Source organism: Euphorbia lathyris, chromosome 2 (genome assembly GCF_963576675.1).
Source record: "Euphorbia lathyris chromosome 2, ddEupLath1.1, whole genome shotgun sequence".
Lineage (NCBI taxonomy): Eukaryota > Viridiplantae > Streptophyta > Magnoliopsida > Malpighiales > Euphorbiaceae > Euphorbia > Euphorbia lathyris.
In genome coordinates, this window is record NC_088911.1 from 22,935,942 (window position 1) to 22,949,171 (window position 13,230).

Genomic DNA, 13,230 nt, shown 5'->3' on the forward strand with positions numbered 1-13,230 from the left:
ATAATTAATTTTGTATTGAAATGTTCACCTAGAGTATAATAATCTATTTTTTCTTAATTTTAATTTTCCCAAGCAAAGCTCGGGTTAATTTCTCGTTTAATATATCTTAAAATGTATGTTAAGTATGATTATATATATAATATTTTGGTTTAATGCTATGTAAATACTGTCCGTTTTGATCTAAATTCAATATTTTGGACCGCACGATTTTAAAACGCGTCTGCATTTATTGGATTCTCATCATACTAATAAGTATCAGTCACACACTCTCTCTTTCTGATAGGGAATTCAGTTTATTCATGCACCATCGCTATCCCTTAGGGCCGCTCTTTGCCCAGGTCTTCTATCTCGACGTCACCCATTCCGGACCGGGTCGTTACATGCCCACCAACTTCCGCTTGGTTCGTCCTCGAACAACACATCGTACGTGGAGAGTCGGCTCTAATACTAATTGTAACATCCCGACCCAATACCATGTAGATGTTATCCACTTTGGTTCAAATTCAACACATTGGGTCTCACAACTTTAAAATACCTCTGTATGCATTCGATTCTCATCTTACTAATAATCTCAGTCGCTCTCTTTATTTCCAATGTGAGATTCGGTTCATTCATGCCCACATCGCGGTCCTTTAGGGTCGCTCCTTGCTTAAGCCTTCTACCCTGTCGCCACCCATTCCGGACCGGGTCGTTATAGACCCACTAGCTTCCGCCTGGTTCGTCTCTGAACCACACATCTTACATGGAGAATTGGTTCTGATACCAATTGTAACATCCTACCCAATACCATGTAGATATTGTCCGTTTTGGCGCAAATCCAACACCTTGGGCCTCACGGCTTTAAAATGTGTCTGCATGTATTAGATTCTCATCTTACTAATAAGCCATTGTCACTCTTTCTCCATTTCTGATATAGGATTCAGTTCATTCCTACCTCATCGTCATCCCTTAGGGCCACTCCTTGCTCAGGTCTTCTACCCCGACGCCACCCATTTTTTAAAAAAATTGTAACATCCTGGTCCAATATCATGTAAATATTGTATGTTTTGGCCAAAATCCAACATCTTAGGCCTCACGGCTTTAAAACGCGTTTGCATGTATTAGATTTTCATCTTACTAATAAGCTCCACTTACTTTTTCTTCATTTCCAATGTGAGATTCAGTTCATTACTGCATCGTCGACATCCCTTAGGATTGCTCCTAGCTCAGGCCTTCTACCCCGACGCCGCCCACACCGGAGTGGATCATTACAGATCCACCAGCTTCCGCCTGGTTCATCCTCGAACCACACATCGTACGTGGAGAACTTGGCTCTGATGCCAATTATAACATTCTGGTCCAATACCATGTAAATATTGACCGCTTTAGTCCAAATCTAACATCTTGGTCTCACGACCTTAAAATGTGTCTGCATGTATTGGATTCGCATCTTACTAATAAGCGTTAGTCTCTCTCTTTTTGATGTAGGGTTCAGTTCATTCCTGCTCTCATTGTCATTTCTTAGAGTCGCTCTTTGCTCCGGCATTCAATTCCGACACTATTAACTCTGAATCGAATCGTTACAATATTGATAACAACCCAAATTATTCTTGAATAAAGAATAAGGGAAAATTAATAGAAATAGTGGCAAACCATTATTCCTTCTAAAAGAGATATTTATACATGATTAATGTGGCATTAATGATAATTAATGCAGGGGAGAATATACAAATAATAAGGAAAATGAAGGAGTCTCTAGCATTATGCCGCGCCACGTGGACCATGGTGAGATACGCCATAACGAGATACGCCCGATGAGAGCAAGTAGCGGAGACCCGCCATAGCTCTCAAGGAGAGCGTACATACGCCTTGACGGATCAAAGAATATTATCCCAAGGACCAAAAGGGATATTCACCTTGAGAACGCCGCAAGAAGAACCAGATGGCGGATCTCCACGGTTCAGCACAGTGAGATCCGCTGGCGAACCTATGAGGCGAATCTCCTCTTTCACCTGATTCATCACAGTAACGGCTAACCGCCAACTCGGCCATAAAGATCATTAAATGAATCATTAATAGTCTTAAACCACCAGGTTAAGAGTAACTTGTAACCGCCATTAAATGAGCATTAATGGAGACTTTCTAGTTACCTAGAGGTTACGAATTCCCCAACTATATATAGCCTACATCCCTAGGCTATCAAGATACACACATTCACTTATTCTTTGTCAATTCAGTTTGCTCTCTTGATCTTCCTTACTGACTTTGGCATCGGAGTGTCCCCGGCCGATCCCAACGGTGCCTCACAGGGACGTGCTCTGATCAAGGATTTTTTCCCGTGTTATCAATTGGTGCGGTGAACGTGGATCTCTAACAAACAGAAGATCACAAAATCTTGATTGTATAGAGTTTCACAAAGAACAAAACAATGAAGTCAACAGAATAGAAATCACAATCTCCAACTTTGGCTCAATCAGTACAACAAATCTATCCAAAGATACGGTTCTCCATATATTGATGGGAAAGAGTTTTCTACATTAAATCTGGAATTTTATGATGAAAAAGATAAGTTTCCTCCCATTTCTTATTCCATTTTTTATTAAAGAAAATTGAGATCCCTCACTCTTATAAAGTGCTATGAATATCGTTACATGTTATTATGATAAATCTAATAAATTGTAAAAGATGAAGTCATAGACGCAAATCTTTCATTAAACCTTGCATGCTTACTATGCCCTCATATTTTTATGCATGACAAGTGTAATATGATATTATCATTGAACCAGTACAAACGCATGTATAAGACCCGTGATCTTGGGATTTACAAAAGGAAAAAATCATCCATTCGATGTGATTTTGTCATTTGATATTAAAATATCATAAAATTGCTCATGTAATTGCAAAGGATTTAGATCTAGTCGGTCTTTTGGGTGAACAAGCATATAACTATTAGAAGAAATTGCAAAAAATCATATTTGGTTTTCCTTGTACAATTCACCATCTATATATGGCTTTTCTCCTATTTAGTACTTTTAATATTAAAAATTCATATTTTTGAATATTGTTTTGTCAAACAGTTATTTCATTCCCTTTTTTACAAGGATGTGTTTATTCATATAAAAACTGTTTATCTGACATTATTAGAATTTCTTTTACCGACGTAAGAGAATTAAACATATTAAATCAATTTGTGATCATCATGTAACTGTCCCTAACTATTAAGGCCATTATGGGTTGATGAATTGCCAAATTGGATAAACAAAACTTTCATGTCTTGAGCTAACTACAAAACTGTGCAAATGTCAGTTTCGAATGAGAAGCATCGTAAAACATCTTCGCCACGAAGACAGGGCTCTTCTCGCAGAGGTAGGTCACCTCCCTCTCCAATACGCTGACGTAGTAAGAGGCCTATTGATACACCCCGGAGTACCGACCCACCACCATCATCCTCCCGACCAGGAGACATTGGTCATGTCCCCGTAGGAAACCAAGGAGGTCATGACCGATTACATATAGGCGGTTCAGGCGGCGGTGGATCAGCTGCAGAAGCATTGGCCAAAAATACAACATGTAAAAGCTTACAGGAGGATCTGATCCGGAGAAAACCCCGCAATATGGCGAATCTAATTGAACGATGCAAAAGCATTCAGGGAGGTAGATGACATACGCCGCGAATCGTTATCTCCATCACATAAAACCAAAGGCGAATCTCACAATCGAGATCGTGAGAAAGACAAAAATCGGGGTTCTTCCTCCATAAACAGGACTTTAGTACAAGTAATATAAATATTCCAGTGGTCAAATTTGAGGGGGTACCCAATCTAAGATTATTACCATCCTTTGGTTGGCCACCACACTGAAGCTTGCTGGGAGCTGGCAAACTAGATAGCTTTGTCCAGAATAACAAATAACAAGATGACAAGCAGAAGACAGATCCCAAAAATAAATTCAAAAGTGTCATTAATGTCATGGCGGATGGACCAGGGTATCAGCCACCCGTGGAAAAAGCAAAAATATCCACTCTAGATAAAACATCCCTCCATTGCTCCTTTTGCAGAAACAGGTCCAATAATCTCTCCACATACAGATGCGTTGACAATTGAAGGATGGAAGATGAAATGAGGCGGATAATGGTAGACACGGGCAGTTCTTGCAATATCATCACCATAGGTACATTCTCACCAACAAATGAGGAGTAATGATTAGCGGGAACCAAAAGACGGTTCAAGAGACCTACTCAGCGTCACTATCAATTCGCCCACAATCCAAAGAGGACGAAGGTGAGAAATATTAACTTGTCACTACAGCTTTGGGCGACACAGAAACGCTCCTTATTGCTGATGGAAAGCGGGTACGAATCGCCAAAGGATTAAACATCATTGAGTCTGAAAGCCTATTTGCATAGGAGAATGAGATCCGTACAGGAATAAGCCCAGATGTGATCACTCGTAAGTTAAACATCATTAAGGATGTGGTTCTAGTTGCTCAGAAAAGACGGAACCATGGGCCTAAAAATCAGTATTTTTACATATTCTTATATGTGCATTAAACTGTTATAGTATCCTATATTTTATAATTTATTCTTTCTCGCCATACTTCTTATATTCACTTGCCTAGCTTTTAGTGCTGATATACGTCCAGTGTCTGGCGAATCATAAGTTCCACATGTGGATCAATTACCTCAAAGATAGGACAATTGATCCCATCACGGGCGGATCCCCTTTCCATAAAGGTAAGAAGCACAGACCCTCAGGAGCTTTCAAATAAGCTCAACTCTCTCCTCAAAGATAAGAGAACACTCTCATGGGCGGATCCATCTTTAGATGATCACCATTCGGTCGGACACCATTCGGTCGGACACCATTCAGTCGGACACCATAAACGAGTTAAAACATTCCTTGGACGCAAGGACTTTACACTCTCTCACTCCCTTCCCAAAGAAGGGTTCACAAAGTCCTACGGGCGGATCGCTTCACCTCAAAGATAGGTAGCAAGTTAATCCCCTGGGCAGCTTTACTTCCTCTAGAAGGAATAGAACAGCTTCTAAACCTTCACAAAGGTTCACACATTGGGGTACGGCTGGCCACCTACCCTAAACAATCGGAGAAATCGTAAACCAGATTCTAGAAAATTACTTGCTAAGGGATTCATCTCCAAGTAATGAAGCCTCGTCTTCATCTCCAAATAATGAAGCCTCGTCTTCATCTCCAAGTAATGAAGCCTCGTCTTCATCTCCAAGTAATGAAGCCTCGTCTTCATCTCCAAATAATGAAGCCTCGTCTTCATCTCCAAGTAATGAAGCCTCGTCTTCATCTCCAAATAATGAAGCCTCGTCTTCATCTCCAAGTAATGAAGCCTCGTCTTCATCCAATTCATAAAGCCTCGTCTTTATCCAATTAATGAAGTCTCATTTTCATCAAAATTAATCCGCATCTTCATCATAGAAATAACAAAGTCTCGCCTCCACAAAATGCACAAAAGTCCCTAAATGGCTGATCATTCTCACTGATCCCTAAGGGCGGGTCATTCTCCTCAATATGGCAGAACTGAAGAAAAGAAGTCCCTAAGGCGAATCATAATCCTATGTGGTAGGAACAAATGGCCCCATCTAGGGCGGGTCCACTTTCCTCCAAGATAGAAAAATAAAACACGGCGGATCAAGCCCTGATCACCGCCAGGATTAAAACATTTCTCAGACGTGAGATCTTTACATCCTTCAAAACTTCTCTCAAAAAGAGGAGTTTTCTACACCTATGGCAGATTGATCCACCTCAAAGAGAGGAAGCAGATCAAACGCTTACGGTAGCTTGATTCCCTCAAAAGGAATACCAAGCACACAAACCTTCACCAAGGTTCAAGCCTTCACAAAGGTTTTCATACAAGGGTATGGCTGGCCACCTACTCTAAGTTGCCTTGGACAGATCACTCAAAGATAGGTAGCAAGTTGATCATCAAGACTAAGCCATATGAGATCCACGGGCGGATCTCTAAGGCGAATCTCCTTATAAACGGTCAGAGTTCACAGACAACGTAAAAATCTCCATACATTGGATCCTAGGGAAAGAAATCCATAAAGCTTATCATAAGCCTCTAGGGATATGGTTGGCCACCTACCTCGAGACATAACAAGTTTGAAACCTTGAGAAAATTCAGAAGAAGTTTGAACACTTAAAAGATCAATAGCATGGAATACGATTAGACAGCCCTAAAGAGCTTTTTATACCTTTAGGGGGGCTTCTGATAACAACCCAAATTATTCTTGAATAAAGAATAAGGGAAAATTAATAGAAATAATGGCAAACCATTATTCCTTCTAAAAGAGATATTTATACATGATTAATGTGGCATTAATGATAATTAATGCAGGGGAGAATATGCAAATAATAAAGAAAATGAAGGAGTCTCTAGCATTATGCCGCGCCACGTGGACCATGGTGAGATACGCCATAACGAGATACGCCCAATGAGAGCAAGTAGCGGAGACCCGCCATAGCTCTCAAGGAGAGCGTACATACGCCTTGACGGATCAAAGAATATTATCCCAAGGACCAAAAGGGATATTCACCTTGAGAACGCTGCAAGAAGAACCAGATGGCGGATCTCCACGGTTCAGCACAGTGAGATCCGCTGGCGAACCTATGAGGCGAATCTCCTCTTTCACCTGATTCATCACAGTAACGGCTAACCGCCAACTCGGCCATAAAGATCATTAAATGAATCATTAATAGTCTTAAACCATCAGGTTAAGAGTAACTTGTAACCGCCATTAAATGAGCATTAATGGAGACTTTCTAGTTACCTAGAGGTTACGAATTCCCCAACTATATATAGCCTACATCCCTAGACTATCAAGGTACACACATTCACTTATTCTTTGTCAATTCAGTTTGCTCTCTTGATCTTCCTTACTGACTTTGGCATCGGAGTGTCCCCGGCCGATCCCAACGGCGCCTCACAGGGACGTGCTCTGATCAAGGATTTTTCCCCGTGTTATCAAATATATATGATAATTAATATATGATGGTACAGAAATGAACTGAATTAATCCATATTTATTCTTTAGCATTGGTCACAATATGTGGAATAGCTCGTGACACCATTTTTCAATTAGAGAAAGATTGTAAGTTTGGTATGGCCTATTGACAAAGTTGTTAGATGAATCACTCACTACCTCAGGTGCGATTTCACATTGAAAGTCTTTGAAATTCCACATATAGTGACCAATGCTACTAACAATTTAGTGGTTTATGTTGCATAGTAGCTGTGTTTATATAGACCTTATTTACCATTAGATCTAAATTGAATCTTCACCTTAAAATTTTAATAAGTATAGATTGTACGTAACCTTGAATCATCAAAATATTTGAACAAATTAATATGAGATCTCAACTATTAGTTATTCTTAAAACAATATTACACAATTGAAAGAATTAAAAGTTTTGATATTTACAACTCTAAGAACAGTAAATAAACACCCACAAAATTCTATAATGAGTGTTAATTTAGTTTTCCAAAAATCTATAATAAAATTTGTTAATATTAAAAAATTAAATTACTAAAGATTTATAAAAATTAATAAATTAATTATATTTTCAGTATAAATAAATGTTTTAAAATTAATTTTTTTAATTAAAAATATAATAAAACATAATTAATGCTTATATACCAGCATCATTTGCCAAGAAGTAAAGATATATAATAATTTCACCAAAAAAAAAGATATAATAATATCAAGATTTCTATGTTAACTGTATTTATTGAAAATCTGAAGTGGGTGAGTTTAAGAAGTTACGGGTAAGGGCTTATTTGTGCAATATAATCGGCCCTTTAGCATTGAGTTTTCTGGGCCCAAAATAATAGTCCAGCCAAATCCTTAAACCCTAATATAGATCACCGTCCTCCGCATCCATGGTGAATTGCAATTACGGACTGTAAGCAAAAAATGGCTGGCAAGCACAAGAGAGGAAGAATGGCGGATTCCGATGACGACGTAGACGTAAGAAATAAAAACAGGCAGAAGAGGAAGATGATTGATGAAGATGGAGAAGTTGAGAAGAGGGAAGTACTTCCATCGATGATAAAGAACAAGGAGAAGAGATCAGAAGCTCACGCTAAACTCAAGCACCTAAAGAAGGTTGAGAAGAGAAATAAGCAGAAATCTCGTGATGCCTCTGAGAAGCGCGCTCTTGAACTCGGCGAGGAGGTCCTATCCTTTTCTCCTTCTTGTTTCCGGTTTCTCTGTAAATTGTATATTGCTTGAAACACATGGCACATTTATATTCCCAGGGCAAACGTTTGGAAGCGAATTTGGATTAGTTTTAGCTGAACAGTTAGCAGAGACTAGACAGTTACTCACGAAATATGTGTAGACTTGTTTGTGTGTGGTTTTTATTCAATAGAAATTGACTTGATTTTGGTTCGTATTGGACTATGCAGCCTCCTCCGAGACCGACTCCTCGCACCATTGAAAACACACGTGAGCTTGATGAGACCATATGCAAGCCTGATGATGATGAGGTATTTATGCCTTTAATACCATTGCCTTATTTTACCTTGTTTTTATACTATTTCCTCTTAATTTTTCCTTTTACAGTGAGAATTATAGTTGAATTACTTAATAAAATCAATTGAATAGGATAGTAGGAATTCCATTTAGCATGACTTGACCGTAACTATCTTTCTTAGATCACCATATTATCTTGGAAATGCATGTTTATGTTAAAAATTTCTGAAAATGAAAAACTATGCTGTTCTGAACTGTTTTGAAGTAGGCCTTTTATTAGTATTAGAAACAAACCAACAGAGATTATGTTTAATTTCAAAGCCTGCATCCCATTGGACACCATAAAGATTATGGTTCTAGACGGTCTGTTTTGTTATTTAAAATTACTTGTTTAAGTTTTTTGTAATGTGAATTCAGTAGCTGCTTTCCTTGGCATAAAGTATACAGGATCTGATGCATTAGTGTCCATTTGCAGTTATTTGCAGGCAATGATGCTGATGAATTTAGTTCATTGCTAAACCGTGAACGTACTCCAAAGATATTGATCACTACCTGCAGATTCAATTCTACTGTATGTGTTGATTTTATTTTGTGTTTGTTTTTGTTGTGAAGTCATTTATCTAAAAGTGAAAGATATACATTACCATACCTCATGGAAAATGATATATATCATAATTTTAGATTTGTTCCAGCAAAATGTTTACCTGACATTATATATGGGTATTTTATTGTGTGACTTGGACTTCAGAGGGGACCCCTTTTTATAAAAGAGCTGCTTTCTGTGATTCCAAATGCAGAATATAAGAAGCGAGGAACCTACGATTTGAAAGAGGTGCATTTTGCTTATTGTTATCTCTAATCGCCCTTCATCTAAAATATGATGCCAATCATATAATTGTTATAGTTTGTGATATCTTGGGTAAGATGTTTGATAATGTTTTTGCAGGTTACAAAATATGCTATCAATAGGGACTATACTGCTATCATTGATGTGCATACTAACCGCAGGGAAGTAGGTTAGTGGTTATTCATGCAATTAAATAGAGGTGTTTTGCTTTAATATGCGGTCTCAGATTGTTGCCTATTTTCCGACTATCAGATATGAATTATGATGGACAATGCACCTTACTGTATTGTAGGAGCTCAAAATAATTTGTGCTTACCAGTTTGACTGTTGTACAGATGCTCTCTGGATCATTTGCTTGCCCAATGGACCTACTGCACATTTCAAACTCTCAAATCTTGTTTTACGCAAGGATATTAAGGTTAGTTCCTGATCTTAAAGCTAATATTGTTGCACCACTTCTGATTTATTATGTGTTATTATCTGAGCACAGCATATTTATTTTATTATTGATGAAGATAGATGCTGTATAAATCGCTTTACCATGAATATGGCATGGTCAAGCTGGTCCTATGCAACCACTCGTAGTTTGAGAATGAGTACTTTAGGTGGAGAACAACTGCATTTTCAGCAAATCTGGTGTAGTGAAATGAGAAATATAGTTTGAGCAGTTATGCATGAGTTCGGATCATACATCATAATTGGGAATTATGCTTGATAAGTCAAATTAACACCTTTTAGAGAATCTTTACTTAATGAAACTTATCAGATGCTTGATTAAAGTTTCTAAGTTTTGTTCCCTGATTGGGGAAGGGAACATATAATGGATACTGTTAATCTCCTTCGTATTGCTTGCAGAATCATGGAAACCCTACCAATCACCAGCCTGAGCTTGTGTTGGCTAACTTTACAACCCGATTAGGTCATCGAATGGGAAGGTTTGGGATTCTTTTTATGTGAAGAATGTTTACTTTATCAATTTTGAAGTCTTGGACTTGTACCACTCATGATCTTCATTATTTTTATGAAGCTTTATTCAAGCAGTTTCATTTTTTTTTTTTTTATTTGTTCCCTTGTAGATTAATACAGTCACTTTTCCCACAAGACCCAGAATTCCGTGGTCGGCGAGTTGTGACCTTCCATAATCAGCGAGATTTTATATTCTTTCGGCATCACAGGTGAGCCTCATAATGCTTCCTGGGATGCTATCATTTTTACATGTGGTCTTTCTGATAATGTTAACCGCTGTCTGTCAGATACATCTTTGACACCAAAGAAAACAAAGACAGTAGTTCAAAAGGAAAAAAAACCAAGGATGGGAAGGCTGAGAAAATCACAAAGGAGAAAGTTATTGCACGCCTTCAGGTTCGTTTCTCTAATTTATTCGTCATTAGATCTGATGGGTTTGATATAACTTCTCCCTTGATCTTATAACTTGGTTTGGCATCTGAAGAGTTGCTTAAAATGATCATCTTTGTCTTACATAACTTCAACCTTCTGAAATCGTCTATGATCAGGTGTTTAGTTTTCAGCAGGGCATTAGTTTCAACAACATATAGATGCCCTGTTCCTGTTATAATATCAGTTTTACATGCATGGAATCTGGCATGTTCTAGAGCTAATGTTTTTTTCCTAAATGTATGCAGGAGTGTGGTCCTCGATTCACATTGAAGTTGATAACTTTGCAGCACGGAACTTTTGATACGAAAGGTGCCGAATATGAATGGGTTCACAAGGTGAATTTACTTACCAAATTGTCTGAATTTTGTTATACTCTGTTGTTTATGTGACTGTTAACCTTTTTTTTTTTCCTTCTATGAATGTTCAGCCGGAAATGGATACCAGCCGAAGGAGGTTTTTCCTGTGAGTTGTACATCAGATCATTCAGATTTCTCTTGCATGGTGTTGAAGTACAGGATATGCACATGGCATCTAAACGATGATGTTTATATCCCGACTTAGCCGGTCCAGTGCAAAAAATATATGCATCAGTTTTGGCAAATTGATCATTCAATATAGAAGATGATATATTTATTTCCGCAATTTTGGGAGCACTCTTTTCATCTGTATTCTTGCAGTTCTTTTAATCAGTTTTGAGTTGCCTAATGTTGGTAAATTCATTTTGATATGAAAATTTGTTAGATCATTTACTTCCATAGTAGACATGACCAGTTTGATGTTCATAAAATACTTTTAGAGAGGGACATTAATTTCAGTTTTTGCGAATCATAGTTTAAAAAGAAAAACCACTGTATGGTACTGAGTTACTTTGCAGAAATTTTATTATGATCTCGATCCATTAGGCTGTATCAATGAAAATTTATCAAATGTATAAATTCTTTTCTACATCAATCATTTCCAATGAAAGTTGTGTATATTTTTTTTTCAATAGTCGGGTCTATTACACCCGTTCGTTGTAGAACTTCTCGTTACCTCTGTACATGTACGAGCAAGTTTCTGTTGTACCTACCTACCACCTTTACTTACAAACGTGAATTACAAATATCTCAACTGGTGAGGGAATCCGATTTTTCATGTACCAAGTTTCGTTGTGCTATTCGAGAGCAGAGTTTGTTTATCATATGAAGACAAATCAAAATAAATACACTCCCAAAAGCTATAATTCGAATCATAAATTGCTCAGGCGGAGCCTTTCCCGTTAGGTAAACACAGTCAACAGTAATCAATATCCAACCTAAGCTCTCAAACAATGATTTCACAACCATAGTTGTTCTTCTATTTTCTCCTTCTGTCATTCTACATATGACCCTCAAACACAGAGCTCCCACAACCACAAATGTGGTTGCTGACCAACCCCGATACCTCACCAACTGTCCGCCGACCACCAAAACCTCCTTCCGACAAACACACGATGGACACTCACCGGAAAGTCTAGACGAAGTCAGAGCATCAAAACCTGTATAATAAGGCAATATAATAGAATCCAAATATAGACTTGCATGAAGAATTCCAGAAATCGTGGATGCCTCATAGATTGCATACCTCAAATCTTTATCAACACCATGATCGAAAACAAGGGCGGACACATGAAGCAGCTGAAGAATAGCCGGACCGATAGTCGAGAGTGGAAATACGGAACTGATCCGATGTCCTTTTGCTAGTATTAGAAGTATAACCGGAAGAAAAACAGGACCGGACGGTAGTAAGAATCGCTTGGAACGAGTGAAACCGGAGTCTGATCTTGTTGATATATCTACTACCATGATGATTAATGTTGAGAGGTATGAAACAGTTGCAAAGAGAAGAACTAAAATGTCAACATAAGGTGGGAAGTTCCCAGGATAAGTGCTGTCACAGAAGTAATGGTAAGGGCAGTTTATAGGATCTAATGTTTCTTCTACTTGCCATTTAACACATTTGAAGAAGGTGATTCGTATATTTTCATCATCCCATAGATTTTTTGACTGTAAAATTTGGGAGATGGTCATGGCTTTGGCTTAGGATTTGGGTTGTCCACTATTTGTCTATGTTGCCTCTTTTCAAGTAAAGGGTCTTTTGATTTCTTAAGCAATGGATCTTCCTTCTGTTGAAACGTTGTAGGTATTGGTGAATTGGATAATGAAACTCCATCTACCTTTTTCTTGTTCAATATGTTTCTTTTTATGGTCTAATTTAAATTAGGATGTCCCTTGTTATATAATGTTTGATTTTGTTTTTGTTTTTGTTTCTTTTAGAGAAATTTGTTTGTGATTTTTTATTTTTAACCATCCGGTATCCTAGATTCACAGTTTAGACTAATCTAGATTCGAGCCGGATAGGTTCCTCTCAGGAAGCAAAACTCTCTCACCGGATATTTTAATTATAATCGTATTCCTACTAATATATATACGCTGTAACACTGTGGTCAAGTATCATGTAGATGTATCATGTGTTCTGATCTAAG

General features: G+C 37.9%; 2 protein-coding genes across 2 annotated transcripts; one reads left to right on the top strand and one right to left on the bottom strand.

The window, feature by feature from the left end:
* Positions 1-7,879: 7,879 nt before the first annotated feature.
* LOC136217303 (uncharacterized) lies at positions 7,880-11,678 on the top strand. Its single transcript, XM_066003909.1, has 11 exons — positions 7,880-8,182; positions 8,416-8,496; positions 8,958-9,053; positions 9,231-9,314; positions 9,429-9,498; positions 9,665-9,747; positions 10,185-10,264; positions 10,406-10,504; positions 10,583-10,691; positions 10,973-11,062; positions 11,155-11,678. Exons 1-11 carry the CDS (start codon positions 7,922-7,924, stop codon positions 11,191-11,193), a joined length of 1,092 nt encoding a protein of 363 aa, XP_065859981.1. The 5' UTR covers positions 7,880-7,921; the 3' UTR covers positions 11,194-11,678.
* A 142-nt stretch (positions 11,679-11,820) lies between these two features.
* On the bottom strand, positions 11,821-12,790 carry LOC136217305 (uncharacterized). Its single transcript, XM_066003910.1, has one exon. The coding sequence runs from the start codon at positions 12,773-12,775 to the stop codon at positions 11,834-11,836; it is 942 nt and encodes a 313-aa protein (XP_065859982.1). The 5' UTR covers positions 12,776-12,790; the 3' UTR covers positions 11,821-11,833.
* Between the last annotated feature and the right edge of the window lie 440 nt (positions 12,791-13,230).

Bases quoted from the DNA above. Each gene is read 5' to 3' on its own strand.
- LOC136217303 (XM_066003909.1), top strand. From the start codon at position 7,922: ATGGCTGGCAAGCACAAGAGAGGAAGAATGGCGGATTCCGATGACGAC. The intron at 8,183-8,415 runs GTCCTATCCTTT...TGGACTATGCAG, and splicing joins CTCTTGAACTCGGCGAGGAG to CCTCCTCCGAGACCGACTCC. The intron at 9,315-9,428 runs GTGCATTTTGCT...ATGTTTTTGCAG, and splicing joins GAACCTACGATTTGAAAGAG to GTTACAAAATATGCTATCAA.
- LOC136217305 (XM_066003910.1), bottom strand. From the start codon at position 12,775: ATGACCATCTCCCAAATTTTACAGTCAAAAAATCTATGGGATGATGAA.